At 37.9% G+C, this 25,474-nt stretch overlaps 1 protein-coding gene across 2 annotated transcripts; it reads right to left on the reverse strand.

Annotated features, from left to right (window-relative positions):
- Positions 1-261: 261 nt before the first annotated feature.
- LOC106052032 (putative amine oxidase [copper-containing]) lies at positions 262-23,469 on the reverse strand. 2 transcript variants are annotated; one of them, XM_056022244.1, is made up of 13 exons: positions 23,203-23,469; positions 20,775-20,833; positions 19,188-19,347; positions 17,675-18,037; positions 16,915-17,156; positions 15,199-15,464; positions 13,808-14,042; positions 13,227-13,437; positions 9,752-9,927; positions 7,514-7,693; positions 6,505-6,795; positions 2,783-2,990; positions 262-2,091 (listed from the first exon to the last, which is right to left on the reverse strand). In XM_056022244.1, exons 3-13 carry the CDS (start codon positions 19,326-19,328, stop codon positions 1,813-1,815), a joined length of 2,592 nt encoding a protein of 863 aa, XP_055878219.1. In that variant the 5' UTR covers positions 19,329-19,347; positions 20,775-20,833; positions 23,203-23,469; the 3' UTR covers positions 262-1,812. The 2 variants fall into 2 exon arrangements, with proteins under 2 accessions (XP_055878219.1, XP_055878211.1); XM_056022236.1 differs by lacking the exon at positions 20,775-20,833 and having other exon boundaries at positions 23,203-23,468.
- Between the last annotated feature and the right edge of the window lie 2,005 nt (positions 23,470-25,474).

Genomic DNA, 25,474 nt, shown 5'->3' on the forward strand with positions numbered 1-25,474 from the left:
GACTTTTTCATTCTTTTTTTTTTTTCTTCACTTTCTTCTTAAATGATGGTTTTGTTTTTATAGTATTTTCTTTTTGTGTTTGTTTTTTAGCGGCCCCCGAAAGGGGAAAAGACGCTATTAGTTTTGTGTGGCCTGTCTGTCCGTCCGTCCCTCCTCCTGTTTAGATCTCGTAAACTAGAAAAGATAGTGAAAATTCGACATCACAATATTTTAGACCATTAAAAGTTCTGATGCAACGGATACTTTTTTTTTCCTGAAAGCGAAAAATCTAATTTTTTAAATCACTTATGCAAGCATTTTTTTCATAAAAATACACCACTTTTACCACTATTCACTATTGATAGTAACCAACACATGAAGCTCTTTATTAGGGGAGCACACAGTGCACCATATTTCGTTTGTTTGTTCAGTGTTAAATATAAACATTGTTATGGATCTCTTCCAGACATAGCGGTTTGATCAATCAGACTTACAAGCCTACAGTTCAAAGAGCCTTCAGTTCAACATTTTTGACAGTAAAACGTGAACCTCAATGATCCTAGTCCAACTGGATCTGATGGTAGTTTCGTGCATCGGAAAATAAAACTCTAAGACTTAAGCACCTGACAAATCGGTAGTTTCATATTAGTGGGAGTTTTAAAGAAAGTAAAGTCAACTGCTTAACAATTTCAAAAGTCAGGAGGTAGTCGGTTGTTTAAGTGTCAGTGTGACATGACAAGACTTCAGTTCGGATACTGGACTGGATGATTCAGGTCTGATCATGTCTTATTACCTCATCGACTGACTCACTTCCGTTTCTAATCGTAAACATCTGGCTTGAAATCTGACACTTAAACCATTCATGTTGGTTGGCATTTTACAATTGGGTCAATTGGACGTGTTTAGTATTAAACACTTTGATCTAGACATGTTTGGTATTGAGAAGAAAAAGAATGGGCTATGTTGCGCCTATGAGTTTCGTTTCTTAGGTTTAAAACTAGAATTAGAAAATTGGGCCGGAAGTACATTTTTTTTTGTTATTTATCTTTTGCATTTTTCAGTTCTCATTTTAAATTAAAACTGACATTATTAGACTGTGAACATAGACATAAATAAATATAGACTGGAAGTAGGTAGTTATTTTTATTTGGGGGAAGTCAAATATGTTTTATGTACTATATCTATGTGAAAAAAAAATGGCGGCAATTGAGCTATAAATTCTAGGACTAACATTTCAGCCAATATATAATTATGATCTTTCGTTTTGAAAAGTACAAAACTGCCATATTCCCAATATTTTGCCTTTGTTTCATAATCATAGACATAGACAAATATATATAGGTTTGTGATGTGGATCTATGTTTGTTGACATGGCCTCTTTATTAATGTATGGCGGTCGTCTTATCGATTCAAATTGTTAGAATTAGTTTTTAGTCAAAAAAGTCAAAGAAAATGAGCATATCGTGCTCTATTGTTCGTAGTACGATAGGCCAAGGATAAATTCTAAAGGTTAAAAAAAATTGAATATTATACACATTAACTTTCAGTTTCGGTAAGTCAGAATAATTCAGTATCACTGTGACTGTGACTGTCACTAATTTAATATTGATAGATCTAAATCTAATAAATAAGACTAATATTTGTAATAACTAGGTCTAATAATTTTCATACTTTTTACTACTAACTATTAAACTAGTCAGTCTATCATCTATGCATGCAGACTATAGACTAGATCTAGTACAGATTATAGATCTAGTGACAATCTAGTCCTAGACTATTTTGATCAATTTAATTTACTCTAAAATTTGATACAGCACACAACACAAATTTAGGTTAAGGAAATAAATGAGATTTATTTAGCAATAAATACGAGAAGTCAAATTTATTTGGTAAACATCGAGAGTTAACGGAGAGGCCATAGTCCTGGAACACCACTGAGTCTTTGATGACATCAGCGCGGACCGCATCACGTGACCCAACGGACGGACATTCGGGGAAATAATTATACGGCATCAGACTGATTGTTGCCTGGGTGCCTACTGTTGGGGTGTTGGGGATGTCCTCGGTGTGGGGGATGTGGTGGAAGCCAGCTGTCACCCAAAACACAAGGTCCTGAAAATAGAACATATTTTGTTTTATTTAAATAATTAAAATGACAATTCTATTTTTTGTATCATCAAAATTCTCTGTGTGCATTCAGAATCTCCTACTTCGTACAGTGGCGTATTTAGAATTGAAAAGGCCCTACGCTTTTTGAGATTTGGGGGGCGATTTGGGGACCTTTCTTAAGTCCAGATATTATATGTCAGTGCTAAATACTTCCTGGGGGCTCTAAGATATAGCTCGTGCTACCTATAGATAAATCCGGCAAGATCTCATAGTTTGAAGCTGCCTCAAGAGGTATGTTCAGTAGGCCAATGTCTTTCTTAGCTTCTCTGTTTTCTACTGAGATTATCAAGCAAGCTGAAAGAGCGGTAGCCATGTCAGTCACGTGAGCCTCAGTCATGTAAAAAGAAAAACACCCTTTCAGGCCTTCGATCTATAGTGAAATTAATGTAAACCTCATCTGTTTCTATGGACTACTGTTTACTAGGGTGTAACCTGGTCAGCACAACGACCAAACGTCCTCTACTTTCTCCAACTAAAGTCAGGTAGCCATTAGAGATGGGTGGACTCAGGGGCTTCATAAAAGTTCAGACGATACAATTTTAAGTAGTGTTCTTATTTTTAAAGGAGCTTATTTAATGTAACGGACTAGTTTCAGTTTAGTTTCTGCATATAAATCACAACGAATCGTACTTACCTGGTCCACTAAACTTTCATCGTCTTGTAAAAAGCGATCAAAGTCCACGTGAGGACTCTGACCATCAAACATTGAGAAGATGGAGCTGCTGGACTCTTCTTCATCTTTACGATGTGTGGCGGCTATCTGGTACTTGCACCACTTTCTACTAGACAGCACTGGCGAATCATCTGGAAATAAGACTTTACTAAAGCCCTCTACAGACAATCTGAAAAGAAATATAGAAATACAGTCCAGAATGGGTTAATTAGAAGAAGACCACGCCAGTATATAAATAAATTAATAAATGCCGGATTATTATAATAATCTTTATTGTCCGTATGGAAATTTGTCTTACAATTACACAAAATTGGTTACATGGTGCAGTGAAGGTGTGAATGTTGTCTACGACAAAATGACGCAGGAAGAGAACACTCAGCAGACATGCTCGCTACTGATACCTTTACTCTTTACTTGAAAGATCACAGTTCTAGTGCTGAACTAAACGAGTTGTCGGATTTATTTCATGGTTTTATAGTCTCGAATGCAATGAGTTTGAATTGAATTACCTCTTACATCTAACATTAACATGTGGCAAGCATCAGACTCTCACTACACACTCTTGTATTAGAATACATTTTTTAAATAGGCAAAAAAAAAAAAGAAAGTTAAAGTCTTGAATTGGAAATGGCAATTAAATGCTGCTTAGTTTTATTTATGTATTTATCTTCTTTGAAGTTCACTTGAATATCTTTTTAAAATAAAATATCTTGTTTTGTATAGTTCTAAAAATTAGATACTTAGTTCATCCTACAAAAAAAAAAGAGATTTTAATGGGCGGCCACTTGCATTTGACGATTCGCTTACTTGCAATCCTTCTTTTTTAAAAAGTCAATTAAAATGCCCTTTGCCCTCACTATTACTTTGGTAATTAATAGGTCATCTTTAACGTGATTAACTCTTCAGTTCTAATGCTGACTCCACAGAGCCACTTGTTAGAACTGTATATACTAAGTCATTATTCTGACTCAACAGAGCCACTTGTTAGAACTGGATATACTAAGTCATTATTCTGACTCAACAGAGCCACTTGTTACAACTGGATATACTAAGTCATCATACTGACTCAACAGAGCCACTTGTTAGAACTGGATATACTAAGTCATTATGCTGACTCAACAGAGCCACTTTTTAGAACTGTACATACTAAGTCACTATTCTGACTCAACAGAGCCACTTGTTAGAACTGCATATACTAAGTCATTATTCTGACTCAACAGAGCCACTTGTTACAACTGGATATACTAAGTCATTATTCTGACTCAGCAGAGCCACTTGTTAGAACTGGATATACTAAGTCACTATTCTGACTCAACAGAGCCACTTGTTAGAACTGTACATACTAAGTCATTATGCTGACTCAACAGAGCCACTTGTTAGAACTGTACATACTAAGTCATTATGCTGACTCAACAGAGCCACTTGTTAGAACTGGATATACTAAGTCATTATGCTGACTCAACAGAGCCACTTGTTAGAACTGGATATACTAAGTCATTATGCTGACTCAACAGAGCCACTTGTTAGAACTGGATATACTAAGTCATTATGCTGTCTCAACAGAGCCACTTTTTAGAACTGTACATTCTAAGTCATTATGCTGACTCAACAGAGCAACTTGTTAGAACTGGATATACTAAGTCATTATGCTGACTCAACAGAGCCACTTGCTAGAACTGGATATACTAAGTCATTATGCTGACTCAACAGAGCCACTTGTTAGAACTGGATATACTAAGTCATTATGCAGACTCAACAGAGCCACTTGTTAGAACTGGATATACTAAGTCATTATGCAGACTCAACAGAGCCACTTGTTAGAACTGGATATACTAAGTCATTATGCTGACTCCACAGAGCCACTTGTTAGAACTGGATATACTAAGTCATTATGCTGACTCCACAGACCCACTTGTTAGAACTGGATATACTAAGTCATTATGCTGACTCCACAGACCCACTTGTTAGAACTGAATATACTAAGTCATTATGCTGACTCCACAGAGCCACTTGTTAGAACTGCATATACTAAGTCATTATGCTGACTCAACAGAGCCACTTGTTAGAACTGGATATACTAAGTCACTATTCTGACTCAAGATAGCCACTTGTTACAACTGGATATACTAAGTTATTATGCTGACTCAACAGAGCCACTTGTTACAACTGTATATACTAAGTCATTATGCTGACTCCACAGAGCCACTTGTTAGAACTGGATATACTAAGTCATTATGCAGACTCAACAGAGCCACTTGTTAGAACTGGATATACTAAGTCATTATGCTGACTCCACAGAGCCACTTGTTAGAACTGGATATACTAAGTCATTATGCTGACTCCACAGACCCACTTGTTAGAACTGGATATACTAAGTCATTATGCTGACTCAACAGAGCCACTTGTTAGAACTGGATATACTAAGTCATTATGCTTACTCCACAGACCCACTTGTTAGAACTGAATATACTAAGTCATTATGCTGACTCCACAGAGCCACTTGTTAGAACTGCATATACTAAGTCATTATGCTGACTCAACAGAGCCACTTGTTAGAACTGGATATACTAAGTCACTATTCTGACTCAAGATAGCCAGTAGTTACAACTGGATATACTAAGTCATTATGCAGACTCAACAGAGCCACTTGTTACAACTGGATATACTAAGTCATTATGCTGACTCCACAGACCCACTTGTTAGAACTGGATATACTAAGTCATTATGCTGACTCAACAGAGCCACTTGTTAGAACTGGATATACTAAGTCATTATGCTGACTCCACAGACCCACTTGTTAGAACTGAATATACTAAGTCATTATGCTGACTCCACAGAGCCACTTGTTAGAACTGCATATACTAAGTCATTATGCTGACTCAACAGAGCCACTTGTTAGAACTGGATATACTAAGTCACTATTCTGACTCAAGATAGCCACTAGTTACAACTGGATATACTAAGTCATTATGCAGACTCAACAGAGCCACTTGTTACAACTGGATATACTAAGTCATTATGCTGACTCCACAGACCCACTTGTTAGAACTGGATATACTAAGTCATTATGCTGACTCAACAGAGCCACTTGTTAGAACTGGATATACTAAGTCATTATGCTGACTCCACAGACCCACTTGTTAGAACTGAATATACTAAGTCATTATGCTGACTCCACAGAGCCACTTGTTAGAACTGCATATACTAAGTCATTATGCTGACTCAACAGAGCCACTTGTTAGAACTGGGTATACTAAGTCATTATGCTGACTCAACAGAGCCACTTGTTAGAACTGCATATACTAAGTCATTATGCTGACTCAACAGAGCCACTTGTTAGAACTGGATATACTAAGTCACTATTCTGACTCAAGATAGCCACTAGTTACAACTGGATATACTAAGTCATTATGCTGACTCAAGATAGCCACTAGTTACAACTGGATATACTAAGTCATTATGCTGACTCAACAGAGCCACTTGTTAGAACTGCATATACTAAGTCACTATTCTGACTCAAGATAGCCACTTGTTACAACTGCATGTACTAAGTCATTATGCTGATCAAGAGGTTCCCAATAATACGTTCATCTATATTCATATTGCCCTCAACTCACTCGCTGTTATATGACGGAATGTAAAAATGTACAAGTATCCTGTATTTCTCCAGTCCCTAAACTGACCTGTAGGCCCTGTGAGCCCCAAATTTGTTCCTCTCCTGGTTGTTGTAGACGATGTGATATTTGGGCGTCGAGAAGTTGTATCTGTACACAGCCTGCAACTCTGTTGCTTTTAACGTGTGACTGAACGACAGCTGCTGGAAAGTTTCTTGCCCCGATTTGTGCCAAGGCCACTTCCTCTCGTCCAAGGTCAGGTCAAGGGTCTCGTAGCGGTTAATTTGACCTTTGATGTCAAGGTCAATTTTAAAGTGAAACAAATGATGATGAATAGAACCAACAATGTTTTCTGCGACTCTGAAATAAATCAATGTAGTAGTAGAGAAGGACAACATTCTCTCTCTCTCTCTCTCTCTCACACACACACACAACACAGACACACACACACATACACACTCGCTCACTCACACAGGCGCACACTGTCTCTCGTTAGACACACACTCGCTCTCACACACACATTCGTTCTCACACACGCCCTTTTTTACACACACTCCCACACACGCTCTCTCACACAATCGCTCTCACACACACTCTCTCACACACGCTCTTTTTCACACACACTCTCACACACGCTCTCTTTTACACACTCTCACACACACTCGCTCTCACACACTCTTTCACACATTCTCTCTCACACACACACACTCTTTCTCACACACACTCTCTCTCACAAACTCTCTCTCACATTCTCTCGCACACACACTCTCTCTCTCACGCTGTCTTTTACACACACACTCTCTCACACACACAATCACATTCACACTCTCTGTCTCTCACACATACACTCTCACCCACACACACATACTCTTTAACACACCATCCTCGCTCACACACACACTTTTTCGCACACACACACTCTCTTTCACACACACACTCTTTCTCCCTCTCATACAAATACATTGCAATATATTTACACTATTGTAGATACTAAATTATGTAATTTATTTATTTTTTTTGGCTGCTGCAACGAAATTATATAAATGAAATTTCCTGATTATATTTATGGTTTACTTACCTAAAACCGAATTTGTCATCGCCATTTTGAAACGAGTGGGACATTAGGAAACCGGAAGCGTAAGTCTTGATCTCCACGGCGCCATTTTGGTGGAAAATGATGTCGAAGATATAATCGTAATTAAACTCCACAATAATCGTTCTGACCACCAGGACACGGTCTACCAGACCACCATAACTCCTGGAGACAATATGAAAGGAAACAAAGTTTATTTTCCTAATATAATATTAGCTAGTTTGAGAGACCATGGTAGAAAAAAAGAGTCTTTTGTTATTGTTTTTTTTTGTGTTGTTGTTTTTTTGTGTTGTTGTTTTTTTGTGTTGTTGTTTTTTTGTGTTGTTGTTTTTTTTGTGTTGTTGTTTTTTTGTGTTGTTGTTTTTTTGTGTTGTTGTTTTTTTGTGTTGTTGTTTTTTTTGTGTTGTTGTTTTTTTGTGTTGTTGTTTTTTTTGTGTTGTTGTTTTTTTGTGTTGTTTTTTTGTGTGGTTGTTTTTTTGTGTTGTTGTTTTTTGTGTTGTTGTTTTTTTGTGTTGTTGTTTTTTTGTGTTGTTGTTTTTTTGTGTTGTTGTTTTTTTGTGTTGTTGTTTTTTTGTGTGGTTGTTTTTTGTGTGGTTGTTTTTTTGTGTTGTTGTTTTTTGTGTTGTTGTTTTTTGTGTTGTTGTTTTTTGTGTTGTTGTTTTTTGCTTCACAGCAGTTAAGGACATATTGAGAGAGTGCGACCCAGACAAATCGTTATAGAGGGGCTGACGGCAGACGGCGCAGATCTGTGACGTGGAAACGAGTCTGTGTAAAAGTGTAAGGCATATTACAACTCTTGAATCAAAAGCAATGTTGTTGTTTTTTTTGTTTTATTTTTGCATGGCTGTTATACACTGAATGAGTAAACAATGTACACATGTTGAGCATGTTGTGAACACATTATTGAGACGAGTTACAAACACGTGTATTTTACTTAAATGAATATTTGTTTACGATTGAACAAGTTCCCGCCTTTGCTTTTTTTTTTTATCGTTTGATCTCTTAAAAAGTAACGAAACCTCTTTAGAAATGTCAACCTATAGGGCGAATGATGTAAAGGTCATCTATTTGTATGAGAGACTCGTATCAAGGGTGTGATGTGGCCAGTACAGTGACAACCGCCTTTACCCGGCAACTTCGACATTGAGGTCACGCTTTACCTGACTAATGTCATGTACCCAAACCCATACTACCACAGCGACAACCGCCTTTACCCGGCAACTTCGACATTGAGGTCACGCTTTACCTGACTGATGTCAGGTGCCCAAACCCATATGGCCACAGCGATCTGTCAACGTCCAGGCGCCGTCCCTCAGGGGTCGCTACATAAATGGCGTGTCCCGCACGGTTAGCCTGGTAGATCAAAGGAAAATGGCGGGGGTGCCGGTGGTGCGCCTGTGGTCTCGTCTCTAGTCTGCGAGTCCGGAGTGTCCGTGTCCACCGGAAGTGAACGCAAAACTAAACTTCGAGTTTAACCCCGAGTCTAACCCCCCGCCAGATGCCAGGTGTGCGCCATTCATTTAGTCCAGTAGAAGGGAGCTCTTGTTTGCTTTTGCTGGCCTTAGGGGTCCAAGTGCGATGCACAACTCTACATGACCATTTCAATTGGTACCCATGAGTTGGGTGAATTCAGGGGCGTCCAACAAAAAAAAAAAAGGAATTAAAACCAAGATTCAATCCCGAGACCACTTGATTCGAAATCTAAGTGCTTTACCACTCAATAATACACTTCATCCCCCGTTAGATTTTTGTTAACACAATATGGACTGCAAAGCTAGTGATTACCATAATAATATCTACGTCTGGTTTCATTATAGTTTTATGTATATTTGTATGAGATAAATGGACTTACACCTTTCCATGTTATCAAAGATTCAATTAATGTGCTTTATAAAATACAAGGCGAATTGAATGGACCTCATTCACCAATTGTAAATAAACACATTTAGCCATGTCATAATATTAATAAATCAATGAAAAATACGTATCACGTGACAATCTTTATGGATTACATAATATGTATAGAAGATATAGAGAATCACGTGGCTAAATGTTATTTGTTTACGATTGGTGAATGAGGTCCATCAACGCCTTCGACTGTCCCTTAGTTCAAGAAGCAGACGTATTATACGCATGAAATGCGCTGCATGAAAGCAATTAATATAAATGTTCAGTTCTGCCCGACATCAACTGATAGAAAAACAAAACATGACGTGTACTCACTTTCCGGATACGTCATCGTTTGAGTTGTGACGTCTTAAAGGCACCCCGGTGTTGTGTTCAAACACACAAAACGCGTGGGTGCGGGTGACGGCCTTGTTTTCAAGCTCATCAAAGACATAGAGTGGCTGAAATGTGGCGTGCTCTGGGCAATCTACTCCCGGCATCAGGCCATACGCCTGTGGAAACATTTTAAAACTATGAGTAGACAACAATTAGAAAATATGTAGGTGTAGATATCCTCTAAACAAAAGGCGCAATCATCGACCAATCTCTAAATGCAAACAAAGCGAGGCAGCAGATTGCCTTAACAAAATATGAGAGAGTCCGGTTCATTCTTTCACGTGTTCCAGCGCAACTTTTCTTTGGATCTTCCCTTCTTCTTGCTCAATGTGCCATGAAGGATGAGTTTTGACAGTGAGCCATGCCTTACAATCTGACCAAACTCAGTTCGGTCTCATCACAGTATTGATAGGTTCTTCCTTTTTGCAAGCTAATGTGTTGACTAGTAAAAAAAAACAAAACAATTTTATATTTCCCTGATATCTTGATACCTAACAGTTTACTGTAGCATTTGCTCTCAAATCTTTGAAATCTTCAATCAGCCTCAGCATCTGGTGCTCAACTATCACAACCATATAGGATTTCAGATTTTATATACTCAATGTTTTAGTTGCATCCTAAAAATAAAGTGGTAAGTTAAAATCAGCACCTCGAAGATCATGCGCAAAGGCTGGCTGTCAGGACATCTGTGCTGGTATCAGTAGTGGACACCATGGACCACCTTTCACTGGACATCTGTGCTGATATCAGTAGTGGACACCATGGACCACCTTTCACAGGACATCTGTGCTGGTATCAGTAGTGGACACCATGGACCACCTTTCACATGACATCTGTGCTGATATCAGTAGTGGACACCATGGACCACCTTTCACATGACATCTGTGCTGATATCAGTAGTAGACACCATGGACCACCTTTCACAGGACATCTGTGCTGATATCAGTAGTAGACACCATGGACCACCTTTCACAGGACATCTGTGCTGATATCAGTAGTGGACACCATGGACCACGTTTCACAGGACATCTGTGCTGATATCAGTAATGGACACCATGGACCACCTTTCACAGGACATCTGTGCTGATATCAGTAGTAGACACCATGGACCACCTTTCACAGGACATCTGTGCTGATATCAGTAGTGGACACCATGGACCACCTTTCACAGGACATCTGTGCTGATATCAGTAGTGGACACCATGGACCACCTTTCACAGGACATCTGTGCTGGTATCAGTAGTGGACACCATGGACCACCTTTCACAGGACATCTGTGCTGATATCAGTAGTGGACACCATGGACCACCTTTCACATGACATCTGTGCTGGTATCAGTAGTGGACACCATGGACCACCTTTCACAGGACATCTGTGCTGATATCAGTAGTAGACACCATGGACCACCTTTCACAGGACATCTGTGCTGATATCAGTAGTGGACACCATGGACCACCTTTCACAGGACATCTGTGCTGATATCAGTAGTGGACACCATGGACCACCTTTCACAGGACATCTGTGCTGATATCAGTAGTAGACACCATGGACCACCTTTCACAGGACATCTGTGCTGATATCAGTAGTGGACACCATGGACCACCTTTCACAGGACATCTGTGCTGATATCAGTAGTGGACACCATGGACCACCTTTCACAGGACATCTGTGCTGATATCAGTAGTAGACACCATGGACCACCTTTCACAGGACATCTGTGCTGATATCAGTAGTGGACACCATGGACCACCTTTCACAGGACATCTGTGCTGATATCAGTAGTGGACACCATGGACCACCTTTCACAGGACATCTGTGCTGGTATCAGTAGTGGACACCATGGACCACCTTTCACAGGACATCTGTGCTGATATCAGTAGTGGACACCATGGACCACCTTTCACATGACATCTGTGCTGGTATCAGTAGTGGACACCATGGACCACCTTTCACAGGACATCTGTGCTGGTATCAGTAGTGGACACCATGGACCACCTTTCACATGACATCTGTGCTGGTATCAGTAGTGGACACCATGGACCACCTTTCACATGACATCTGTGCTGGTATCAGTAGTGGACACCATGGACCACCTTTCACAGGACATCTGTGCTGGTATCAGTAGTGGACACCATGGACCACCTTTCACATGACATCTGTGCTGGTATCAGTAGTGGACACCATGGACCACCTTTCACAGGACATCTGTGCTGATATCAGTAGTGGACACCATGGACCACCTTTCACAGGACATCTGTGCTGATATCAGTAGTGGACACCATGGACCACCTTTCACAGGACATCTGTGCTGATATCAGTAGTGGACACCATGGACCACCTTTCACAGGACATCTGTGCTGATATCAGTAGTGGACACCATGGACCACCTTTCACAGGACATCTGTGCTGATATCAGTAGTGGACACCATGGACCACCTTTCACAGGACATCTGTGCTGATATCAGTAGTGGACACCATGGACCACCTTTCACAGGACATCTGTGCTGATATCAGTAGTGGACACCATGGACCACCTTTCACATGACATCTGTGCTGGTATCAGTAGTGGACACCATGGACCACCTTTCACATGACATCTGTGCTGATATCAGTAGTGGACACCATGGACCACCTTTCACAGGACATCTGTGCTGATATCAGTAGTGGACACCATGGACCACCTTTCACAGGACATCTGTGCTGGTATCAGTAGTGGACACCATGGACCACCTTTCACAGGACATCTGTGCTGATATCAGTAGTGGACACCATGGACCACCTTTCACAGGACATCTGTGCTGGTATCAGTAGTGGACACCATGGACCACCTTTCACAGGACATCTGTGCTGGTATCAGTAGTGGACACCATGGACCACCTTTCACAGGACATCTGTGCTGATATCAGTAGTGGACACCATGGACCACCTTTCACAGGACATGGTGATCTGGTAGAAGAATTGCTGGTCGTCCACTTCTAAGATGCACTGAACTATGTAAGCTTGAAATGAAGCACTTCCTGTCAGACACTAACAGTGGGGGGGGGGGAAGCACAGAATAGGGCCAATGGAGGTATGTGTAAAGGAGGGGTTCTGGATTCTAGATGGTGAACACACCTGGAGCAGGCAACAGACAGAAAGAGCCGCAGCTACTGATGTGGTTAAATAAATGCTTAACTTATGCATATGTGTCAAGGATTGATCTTTGTCACATGTACAGTATGTAATATGTTTCGTAATTCAAATTGGAAGAAACACCAAATATAATTAAAACCTTACTAAACAAAAAATAGTCCGAGTGTTAGTAAATGGCTTCTTAAGAAAATTGCAAATAGAGACTATGATCTGTTATTTTGTTAAATTCTTGAATTCAGAAGTTCATGATATAGGATTTATTTATGTAGATCTTTTAACTCACTTTGTTTCCAATACCGAAAGCACTATCAGAAAGATGAGTGTAGAATGTCGCAGGGTTATCTCCTCCGTAGATAACTCCAAGATCCTGAAGACTTATTTCATAAGCGATTCTCTCCCCTGACCACCTGACATCCCAAACTTGAGGTCCAGAAACAGTTGAGATTCTGTAGTTGAAGCTCCACTCCATGTACTCAATGTGTTCACCTTTCACCCTGGGAAAACAATAAATGAAAGATGAAAGAGGTTTTCACGGTACAGTACATCATACACAAGTTACATTATACAGGGTTAGGTTTGTAAACTCTATATATATATTGACTGTCACTAATTATTCAAGGTTGGGCAACGTGGACTAGCCTTCTTATTGCATTAATTCGGTCACAGCGACGCAGGTTAAGAGTTAGCTAAAGAAAGTGATTTTGGAAAAACTAGACTACCTCATAATGAGTGTCTGATCCCTCTGTTAGGAAATATAACTAGCATTAAAATCTACAGTTTAATCTAAGATTTAGTAAAATATTATAGCGCACAAATCTGAACTGGCACTCAATTCTAAAGTCACTACTATCATTCCAAGTCAACCTGTAACGTTTTCCATCGGGCTCATATTCTTTTGGTCCTGCCTGTGAAGTATTGGGAAATGTTTTCCCTCTGAGGTTGATGGTGGATGGCATTGAAGTCTCGCCTGGAGCAGGACTTGGAAAGTTCATCTTGACCTTCTTGATCTTGCCACGACGATAGCCTGAGATTAAAGACTCAATGGAATCAAAGTATCGACCTCCGTAGAACACCGAGTCACAGTTAAACGAATCACTTCCTGGAAATTAATATTTAAAAATCCATTGTTAACAGTATTAGATTAAACTCAGCATTTAGGTCAGACTCTTTATACGTGGAGAAGTAAACGGATGAAATATTAAGTCGTGTAAGAAGCAAATATAAAACAAATTTTTATAATTAGTCTAAAACTAGTTTTAAATTTTCTGGAGCTGCCAAAATCAAAATCTAAAATGAAAGCAAGATTACGGTAGTCCTTAAGAGTGTCTGCTAAGCAGCTTTGCGGCATTACCGCCTCTTGATGGTAAGTAGAATTTTCTTAGCAATTTTCAAGTTCACTCACCTTCGAGTGATATTCCGATCGGAAATATTGCAATTAGCACGGGAGTTTGGGTGGTTGTGTGATAAAGTATTGGCTTCCAAACCGACGGATCATGGGAATTGAATATAAAAAAAAAAAAAACTGGAATTATGAATTTCGGAATTTTTATGACGCCCTTGAGTCCACCCACTTCTAATGGGAACCTGACATTAGCTGAGGAAAATGAAAGCGGTTGTTAGTTGTGCTGGTCTAAGGATATCCTCGTTCACCTTCGGCCATAGAAACAAATGAGCTTTAAATAATCTGCCCTATAGATTGCAAGGTTTGAAAGGGGTATTTTCTCTTCAGATAACTTCTACAGTCATATAACGTTATGGGTTACCTGAGTCTTTGAAACATACTTACGTTACGTATTTAAAACTATTGCGTTATTCATTTAGCATTCACAAAGAATCATTCCGCGAACAGAAGAACTCAACTATCATCAGAAATACTTACTTCACTTTACATAATCTTTACACTTTTACCAAAGAGCCGTCGGCTTAGGCAAGGTGTATAGCATGAATATCTGCACTTTTTTAATATAATAATGTTGCTCTCTCTCTCTTTCTCTCTCTATCAATCCGTCATATTCTAAGTCTTACTCTCGCCATAGATTCTAAGTCTATGGTTATGTTTGCATTCAGGGTAGGAAGATTGATTGGCATTTCTACGATCTGGCTAAATTAGGTTATTTGATGAATGGCTGCACCATCCTCCTGACGTCATCACCGATGTTTCTTCCTTAGTTCTTCACTTGATAAATAGCCTTCCATATGAGTTGGGTTTTTTAAATTCCTTATACGCTATACTATTATTTATTTATTTCACAAACCTGGTTCTGTTTCCCTCATGAGGAAGATCATACTGAGAGGATTGACCGTTGGGAACTCAATCTTGTACGTCAGATACAAGAGAATCAACGTGCGCTCGGAGTAGGCAGAGCTGGTCTTCTGAGGCACAATGTTCAGACAGTTTGAGCCACAGTCTACCAGAGTGGCATTGAAACTTTCTTTCATTATGTTCAGTAGTTCTGGCGAATTGCCTAAAATTTCTACCAGACTATGGAAGGCATTCTTCAGGCCGTAGGTTGGGTGATATCTGAAAAGGAACATTCAGACATTTAGCAAAGTAATCTATTACTCATTCTTCTTTTGTTCCCCTGGCAATCAAATCATTAAATAAGAACAATCTGATATAAACTTTGTCACATGTAAATTATGAGTGAGTCTGGTGTGAATGTACACTTTTGTTTCTTATAGTTATAATGTTTTTTGTTTGGTGTAATGCACAAATTGTAAGACAAATTTCTTTACGGACAATAAAGATTATTATTATTATTATTAGCTGGTGGAACCTCACACTGGGTGGAACCTGGACACTCGGTGGAACTTGGACACTGGGTGGAACCTGGACACTGGGTGGAACCTGGACACTGAGTGGAACTTGGACACTGAGTGGAACTTGGACACTGGGTGGAACCTGGACACTGGGTGGAACCTGGACACTGGGTGGAACCTGGACACTGGAGTGGAACCTGGACACTGGAGTGGAACTTGGACACTGGGTGGAACTTGGACACTGGGTGGAACTTGGACACTGGGTGGAACCTGGACACTGGGTGGAACCTGGACACTGGGTGGAACTTGGACACTGGGTGGAACTTGGACACTGGGTGGAACCTGGACACTGGGGTGGAACGTGGAAATTAAATTCAAAAACGGCTCTAACTTATTTCCTAGAAATTTGACCGTTTTAATTTTTAAAAATATATAAACGCTAAAATAGTTTGAACAAAATATGGCTATGTATTTTAAATACGCACTCAGCTCAAACTTTTGTTTGTATTTAGTAGGGCATTGAATAAAGAAATGAAGTACTTAAACTGTTTGCTCACAGGCTTAGATAAAAATCAGCTGGACTGGAATAGAAGAATTAGATTTGTAAAAGCTCAATGGAAAGAACTCCCTTTGCAATAATGATAGGATGTGGGCTGAAGGGGCCCCACTACATATTCAACAAACACAGGTGGTATGCGGTTTAAATGTTAAATCAAGACTTAAGCCTCTCTCTCTCTTTGTCTCTCCCTCTTTCTCATTGCCTCTCTGTTAAACCAAATATCTATAAACCTGAATCTCTTATTTTCTCTGTATAAAAAAATTTCCCTTTTACTGTATTTTCTCTCTAACATAATCTCTCTATTTCTCTTACTTTCTCTCTAAAATATTCTCTCTATTTCCCTTAATTTCTCTCTAAAATATTCTCTCTATTTGTCTTATTGCTCTCTAACATATTTCTCCATTTCTCTTACTTTCTCTCAAAAATATTTTCTCCATTTCTCTTACTTTCTCTCTAACATGTTCTCTCCCTTTCTCTCTTTTTAATTTTTTTTCTATTACAGCTAAATTCCGTTCTCTCCCCCACCTCTCTCAACTCTCTCTCTCTCTCTCTCTCTCTCTTTCCATTACTCCATACACATTGACAGACAATATAAAAAAAAAACACACCAAAAAGATGATTGTGTATGAACCTATCCATCAACACAACTCACCTGTATGGGACTAGTGCATAATGTCTAGGGTTACGAAAATGGTAGGATGGGGTTGGTAAGGGCCCCACTACATATTCAACAACCACCGGTGGTGTGCGGTTTATATGTTTGATCAAGACTCTAGCTTCTCTCCGTGGCTTAGGACCCCTGCCCTCCATATAGTCCACGGCGCTGGTTTTATTAGGAACATGAAGTTCTATCCCGTAAACACTGCCCTCCACCTTTTTACTGGAACCCACAATCTGAAAGAAAGAAAGTTCAAGAACTTATGAGGACTGAAAGGGCTGGTTACAAACTGAAATCGGGCACAACAAAATCACGTCTCGTTGCTAGGGGGAAAAGGTCATTTATTTGAATTGTTCAATTATTTCCAATCAATATTAAACTGTTCTTATTACTTGTATTTTAAATGATGAATTTATTCAAAATGGTAAATTATATATTTACGAAACTAAATTAGTGTTTGAATTTAAAAAAAAACAACAACTGTAACTTAGAAAAAGATTGGCATACATTGTAGGGTCTATAAATCTATTCCACAGAATTCATTGTATAATACCATCTGAGTATACATTGTATAAATCTTTTTTATAGCACACATTGTACCAAAACATTGCATAAATACACTAGATTCCCAAAACATTTCACTATTTATGCTATATTTAAAAAATTAACACATACAAATTTGTGTATACGCCCTTTAATAATTCTTGTATTAAAAGTATGATCCCATTTTGAAAAAAAGTGTGTCAGGACTTACTTGCAGGTCAGCCTGTCCTGACAGATACTTATAGACAGCATCGATCTCTTCCAGTGTCAGGTCTGCAAAGACATTGTCGTAAATACTGGCAGTGCCATCCTCAGGAAACTCAGTCAAGCATGACGCCGTCTTCTCTGGCTCAAAATACTTGGTCACGACAGAGTTAAGGTTGCTGTCCTGGCTAGTCTTGGACATGATGGAGCTGATGATGCCGAGACAGTCGGCTGTCGAGTTGTCATCACACACTGTCGGTCGTGCCCCGGAAGTCGAGGTACTCCTGAACAACAAAATATTGACGATCAAGGAGAACACGAGTGACACTGTCAAGACAGGGATGGCGATTCTCTTCACAGAGCGACGATTCTAAAAGAGGCATCCAAATATTCATTTGTTTTATTTCCTTTTAGCTTATACAAAAACGGTATTTTATTTTTTAAGCTACAGATAAAATATAGATAGATAGATAGATAGATAGATAGATAGTAGATAGATAGATAGATAGATAGATAGATAGATAGATAGATAGATAGATAGATAGATAGATAGATAGATAGATAGATAGATAGATAGGCAGACAGACAGACAGACAGACCCAGACAGACAGACAGACAGATAAATAGATAGATAGATAGATGGATGGATGGATGGATAGATAGATAGATAGATAGATCAATTGATTGATTGATTGATAGATAGATATAGATATGGATATATATTGCTTGACTCTCACACCTATGATAATAATGATTTGAAGAATGTTGAACTATGATGTCTTCTTATCTTATCTTATATAATACAGACGTTACTTCAAAAAAGAAGATGATTACGTCCTACGAGGCATGCATTTAGTCATGCATATTAACCAAAGACTTAAATTCAGCCAAGTCACTGGTTTTCCTGGCTAGCTCAGGCAAACCATTCCATGCTCTAATAGCACTAGGGAAGAAGGAGTATTTGTACAAATTTGTCCTAGCATATGGGACGAGGAATGTGCCTTTATCTTTGTGTGTTTCAGAGTATTTTATTAAATTTTGTTTTTGTATTTGAAGATTATGGTTCAGTGTTTTATGTATAATTGCTACTTTACTTTGAGTCTTCTGTCCTGAAGGCTTTCTAAATTTAGTGATTTTACTAAAGGTGTTACTCTAGTCAAATGTGAATATTCGTTTGTTATGAATCTCACTGCTCTATTTTGTGTCTATTCCAGTTTCTTAATGTTTTCTTGAGTTGAGGGGTCCCAAACGGAGGATGCATATTCTATTATTTGCCTAACCAAGGTTAAATAACATTTTAGTTTTATGTTCTTATTTGATTTATAGAAATTTCTTTTAATAAACCTTAATGCTGACCACTAGTGTAGATTTTTGATATTTGGGATTGATAATTTATCCGAAGATTTCGCTTTTATTTAAATCGCTTATTCCTAAATATTTTATTGCTGTAAGAAATACTAGCTAGGGCACACGTTGACATTCACATTGTATTATTACCTACAAACACCAAGTTTACTTACAAGGCAGCAAGGCTCGTCTTTGAGTTTCCTGCCTAATTTTCTTGTATCGTAAAGTTTGGCCTCGTCAGCAGAATCTGAAGACTCGTCATCGCTTAGCAGACGTAGAATATGTTGCTCCTTTGTCACGGCAGAAACTTGCATTCCAGTGAAATGTCGGTAACTAGTGTACACAAATGAGAAAAGTTGACAACTTAGCAAACTTAAAAAATTAAAATATTTCCGCATTAATGGTCTATTGCATCAGTGGATTAAAGATTTTCTGATAGGGAGAGAACAAACTGTAATAATAAATGGCTCTAAATCAAAACCGATAACAGTAAACTCAGGTGTACCTCAAGGAACTGTCTTAGGTCCACTACTATTCTTAATTTACATAAATGATTTACCAAATTGCATTACCTCAGGAACAAAAGTCAAATTATTTGCAGACGATTGCATAATATATAGAACAATAAAAACAACACAAGACACAGATATTTTACAAAGAGAATTAGATGAATTACAGAAATGGGAATCAAATTGGAGCATGTCTTTCCACCCAGAAAAATGTCAGTTGTTAAGAGTAACAAAAAAACTAAAACAAATTAATTCCACTTATCTTATTCATGGCAAACCAATAACACAGACTACAAACGCAAAATACCTAGGTGTTATAATAAATGAAAAACTGTCATGGAATCCACATATTGATGAAACTATAAAAAAAATCAAACAAAGCATTAGGATTTATTAAAAGAAATCTCTATAAATCAAATAAGAACATAAAACTAAAATGTTATTTAACCTTGGTTAGGCCAATAATAGAATATGCATCCTCCGTTTGGGACCCCTCAACTCAAGATAATATTAAGAAACTGGAACAGACACACAATAGAGCAGTGAGATTCATAACAAACGAATATTCACACTTAACCAGAGTAACACCTTTAGTAAAATCACTAAGTTTAGAAAGCCTTCAGGACAGAAGACTCAAAGTAAAGTAGCAACTATACATAAAACACTGAACCATAATCTTCAAATACAAAAACAAAATTTAATAAAATACTCTGAAAGACACAAAGATAAAGGCACATTCCTCATCCCATATGCTAGGACAAATTTGTACAAATGCTCCTTCTTCCCTAGTGCTATTAGAGCATGGAATGGGTTGCCTGAGCCAGCCAGGAAAACCATAGACTTGGCAGAATTTAAGTCATTGGTTAATATGCATGACTAAATGCATGACGCATAGGACGTAATCATCTACTTTTTTGAAGTAACGTCTGTATTATATAAGTTAAGAAGATAAATGTTAGGTTTTAAAAACTTAACTCTTCATAACTATAAGAGCAAGACGTGAAAGGTGGAGGTCAATAAGGAGGGACAAGTAGAAACACAATTCAAGTGTCTCCACCTCCCAAAGATACAACAACAACTAATAAATCCCAGATAGAGATTCATACCGCGACTTACTTCAATCTTCTTTTTTTTTTTTTTTTGATAATCGGGAGCCTAGACTTCGAGAGATTAACTTTAATGATTTTTTAAATGTTTCTTTTATATTTTAGTTCAGGAGCAAAATGACATGGGGAAGTACCTGAGACTTACATGTATTCAAAAAGTCAAAAGTAACAATGGAGAGATGTTTCCCACGTAAGCTTTCAACTCTAGGAGAAAAAAATGCAAGGTTCATAGCAAAACGAAAAAAAAAAAAAACTCAAAAGGTCGCCCCCGCCCCTTTCTACTTTAGGCTTTTACTTCAGGTTAGGCTTAGGTGTACCTCGATCTAGAGTGTTTCTTATGGTGAAAAGAGTTTTGATCAAGATAATTACCCGCTATTCTTGATATGTACTCACAAAGAGTAATTAGACTTTGCCCTCATGTCAACAAGAGTAGTTGCCCAAACCAAATTGAAAATGTCCTGACATTGTTTGTTCTTCACCAGCAAATTAAAAAAAACATTTCTTGCAGACAAAACAAGGCCATAACATTTTATCCATTTTGCAGTGAAAATTCAATTATAACTAAAAAATTTATGTCTATTATTATTATGTCTCTAAAATTTATATTTAAAAATAAGTGTTTTATTGATTTATCATTTTGTTATTTAAAAAAAACAAAAAAAAGTACTACTTTATCAACTTTTTTTCTGACATTGTTGATTTGTTATTTTTCACCATGTAATTTCAGCACTGGAGCCTAGACAGTTGATACATTAGAAAGAAAAGGATATAAAGTGTATAATATGATTATGAAAATCGTCTAATTGTTTTGAGTTTATTATATTATCTTTATAAACTATACAAGTTGGAACTAAATGCTTTCTAACGATCCTAAAAAAAAAGGGGGAGGGGGATGAAATTGAACTATGAACTAGAATGGTTACAATTATTTACACCTCATTCCCCCTCCCAATCATAAAATTGTCTGTAATTCATTATGTCTGATAAAACACCATTTAATCATTTTTTTAATTAGTAAGATAATATTTACTCATGACAAATAACACAACCTTTTTAATTGGCCTTTAAGAAACTTATTTTCAGTTGACGTTAAGAGTATATACATAGATAGATCTTATATCTATACATTCAATATACAATGTACATTTGTCCACTAAACCTGCTAGCTCTGCAATAAGTCTCGAACAATGAATTCCGACAATGTCTCACTTCAGGTATTGAACGTAGTCCCTCTTGCGTGATAGTTGTCTACTTGACCTTATTGGGCAGAGGTTAGGGGTCGTGTTCATGCAGAGGAATTTACTTCTTTTTCTACTCGAACTATAGAACACAACTGAATCATTGAATCCCCGAATCACTGAATCATTGAATCCCCGAATCACTGAATCATTGAATCCCCGAATCACTGAATCAATAAGACAATTTTAAGATCAGTACAAAGAGATAAGATCTAGGTATAGATCTAATTGGTTTTGTAAGACGTACTTTTAATTGCAGTTTATTCCAGACCGATAATCTCTGTATATTTTAAATGAAGTGTCTCTTAGACGAATAGAGTCAAACATTATACTATTGTAGTGGTACAACTTAAAACTTAAGTCTTAAATTCTCCTGAGTTATGTGGAACCTGGGGCTCGGTTCCAGACTGATGTTTGTAGAGTACATCTGAAAGACCTGAATTTATTTTCTTGGGATTTGTAACAGTTGTTCATTCTTATAGACCAGACATGGATCATGGATAAATATATTGTAACCAATATGACGTGTCATGCTATAATCTTGTATCTGTATTCTATTTACACTGGAGCCTCAGCCAGGAGAAACAAAGACTAAGTAGATTTTAAATATCTAATTAACATGCACGACTAAATAGACACGCTAATACGTGTAGGACGAAATTTTCTTCTTCTTCTTTGAAGGGACGTCTGTAATTTAAAGATAAGATAAGATAAAAACTACTTGTATTTGCCCACCGGACATCGCTTCTCAGCCTCAAAGTGGCGCTCTGGTGGAAACGTGTCCTCAGAGGAGATAATTAGGTCAAGATGGAAGCCAACAGAGCCTCCGTTGGGTGCCTAAGAACCAAGCCCATTGCACTTGCTGGATGGAAGAAAGTTCCACTAAACATATCACTATCCACACGCCGTTCTTCAACGTTCGTTTTTGTTTATGGCGAACCCCTGCAAGGCTGATAAGATCTAGAGAAGGAATAAGGGAGTTTCCCCGGTGTGCTTGGCCTCCGGCATCGCATCTAACCCAAAGATCTTGGGACAAGAACCATGGGTAATAGAGATGTTAAAATTCACATCTGTTTGGATGTTTCCCAGACCAAAGTTTGTTCAGACAGGCAGATGGAGGTAAGCTTCCGTGGGCCTAGAGTTCCAAGAGTCTTAGACTCAACTTTTAGGTCGACTACGAAGTATTGTTCAAGTTGTGATCCTGTAATGTGTATCAAGGATTGGCCTGTTGAGTCACACGAGGAATAAATAGAAGTCGAATGAAACAGATAGAGAAGGTATTGCATTAAAACTAAGTTCTGGACTAAATATAGACCAACGTATCACGTAACTTACCTAAACAATATACTTTGAAACGGTATATCCCAGGTCGAGTCCAATGGTAGTCTATAAACACTTAATAATAAACAACCAAACCAGACTTAGAGTAATGCTAAATCTCCGACTTGAGTGTTTCGACACAGTATGTAAATACATGGCTCGGAACACACTTGTGGATCTTTGGGGCTAAGAAAAGATTTCTGTATTCTTACACACTTGTTCTGTTAGCGCGACACTTTCATTCTAAAGCAAATATTTCTCAGCACAGGCCACGGTAAGAAGGGGGGCCTATTCAATAGACCATAACAAACTCGTCGTTAGACACACCTACACATTTGAAGAGAGAAAGAAGGGGAGAAATAGAGAGAGAGAGAGAGAGTCAAACATAAAAGCGAAAGAGAGCTAGATAGACAAATATAGAGAGAAAGGGGGCTTTAGACAGAGTCAAATATAAGAGAAAAAAGGCTATAGACAGAGTCAAATATAGAAAAAGTGGGCTATAGAGAGAATGAAATATAAGATAAGAGAAAAAGAGGGCTATAGAGAAAATGAAATATAAGAGAAAAAGAGGGCTATAGAGAAAATGAAATATAAGATAAGAGAAAAAAGTTATAGAGAGAATCAAATATAAGATAAGAGAAAAAGAGGGCTATAGAGAGAATCAAATATAAGAGAAAAAGAGGGGTATATATAGAGTCAAATATAAGAGAAAAGATGGCTATAGACAGATTCAAACCTATGAGAAAAAGAGATCTAAACAAAAAGTCATTGGTTGTGGTGTAATTTTCCTTAACAAGTTACCTGCCCTGAACTCCAGGTAGGAAAATAAACTTTAACCATTGTTGACCTTTGACACCTGTTCATTAGTTCATCAAGACCACAGCAATTTCCTTTTTTTTTTTCAAAATTTTTTTTCTTTTTTTTGTTTGTTTGTTACAATGACTCTATTTATCTTGCAAATTCATCGGCAAATCCTGGAACCTGGTAACGGTTCTTGAAAACGGCTCTGACAATTTTTCTATAAATTTGACAGTTGATGAATATATTTAGGAAAAGAATTTCTATCTAATTGGCCGTACTCTAGCTTGACCATTATACTTTTCTTTAAATATTATCTTTTAAAAATTTAATTTGGACTTGAACAGACACGTCATCGGGTAATTCGGCGTTACAGATGCAATAAACAAACAGAAGTTCAGGGACGTTTGGCGCACTGTCTTCTAGGTCTAGATTATCCCACTGGCCGTTCATCAGAATTGTATAAACTCTGAGAGGGAAATAGGGGCGGGGTATAAAAATCTATCATTCATTAGTTATTTAGATCAAAATGATCACTAATGCAAAGGTTGGTCAGCTGTTGAAAGTAATTTTCAAAAAATATTTAACTTACTCCTAGAGCACTAAAACTTATTCTCTAGTTGAGCCATGATTTAATTAAAAGGTGGTGATTCAATTGGCAGTCTTAGTTTCTAAATGTGTCTAAATATTTTTATCATTTCATTCATCAGAACATTTTTTTTTGTATTGAATTCAAGTTTCACATAGACCCAAGAAAACGGAGCCTTTCTCCAGAAGTGTCACGTGTTGACCTGAATGGTTCAAATAATTTGCATTCATTAAAATCTTTGCTGAATCACGTTTTTTTTTAAATTCGTTTATTTATGTTAGGATCATTGATTCTCTATGCAATCCCAGAACAAAGTATTCTGTTTGTTTGTTGAACAATAACACTTCAGATAAAACAAAAATAAATCTACAAATAGATGAGGTAAACAATGTATTTTATTTCGAATGTTTCAGAAAATGTTCAAATTAGATGCAACAAGTTTTACATTTCATATCTCTTACAAAAGTTTGTAAAATTGTCAGAACTCAATAATTGTATTAATTCTTTCTTTCAGTGTTGTACAAATTAAAAATGAAATCAATGAACGACTCAGTTTGTCCAACTAGATTGGATGTGTAAGCTCAACCTATCTTCTGTTGTTGAGTTGTCTTGGTGGTGGTGGTGTTTTTCAATACCTTTTAACTATTAGCGTACACACTCTCTCTTGTTTGTTTGTTTGTCAAATGTTTTCCATGTTTCGGATGATGACGACGGGGGAGGGCAGCGGTCAGGGTAGGAACTCGAGTTCATCGACAAGTCCGAACGACAGTCCAGCGGGCATACCGTACCACCAGGCAGCCATCCTTGGGAGGCTCAATCAAAAGTTGGAAGCACAAGTGTGCAGCGTTTTGTAGAATGGTGCGAATCTTATCTTATCTATCTTATCTTATATAATACAGA

The sequence above is a fragment of the Biomphalaria glabrata genome, chromosome 1 (assembly GCF_947242115.1).
Source record: "Biomphalaria glabrata chromosome 1, xgBioGlab47.1, whole genome shotgun sequence".
Classification (NCBI taxonomy): Eukaryota; Metazoa; Mollusca; class Gastropoda; family Planorbidae; genus Biomphalaria; species Biomphalaria glabrata.

Excerpts from the sequence above, each read along its gene's own strand:
- LOC106052032 (XM_056022244.1), bottom strand. The coding sequence starts at position 19,328 with ATGCAAGTTTCTGCCGTGACAAAGGAGCAACATATTCTACGTCTGCTA. Across the intron at positions 18,038-19,187 it reads AAGACGAGCCTTGCTGCCTT|AATCGTCGCTCTGTGAAGAG; the intron begins GTAAGTAAACTT and ends TGCCTCTTTTAG. Across the intron at positions 9,928-13,226 it reads CTTTCGGTATTGGAAACAAA|GCGTATGGCCTGATGCCGGG; the intron begins GTGAGTTAAAAG and ends ATGTTTCCACAG.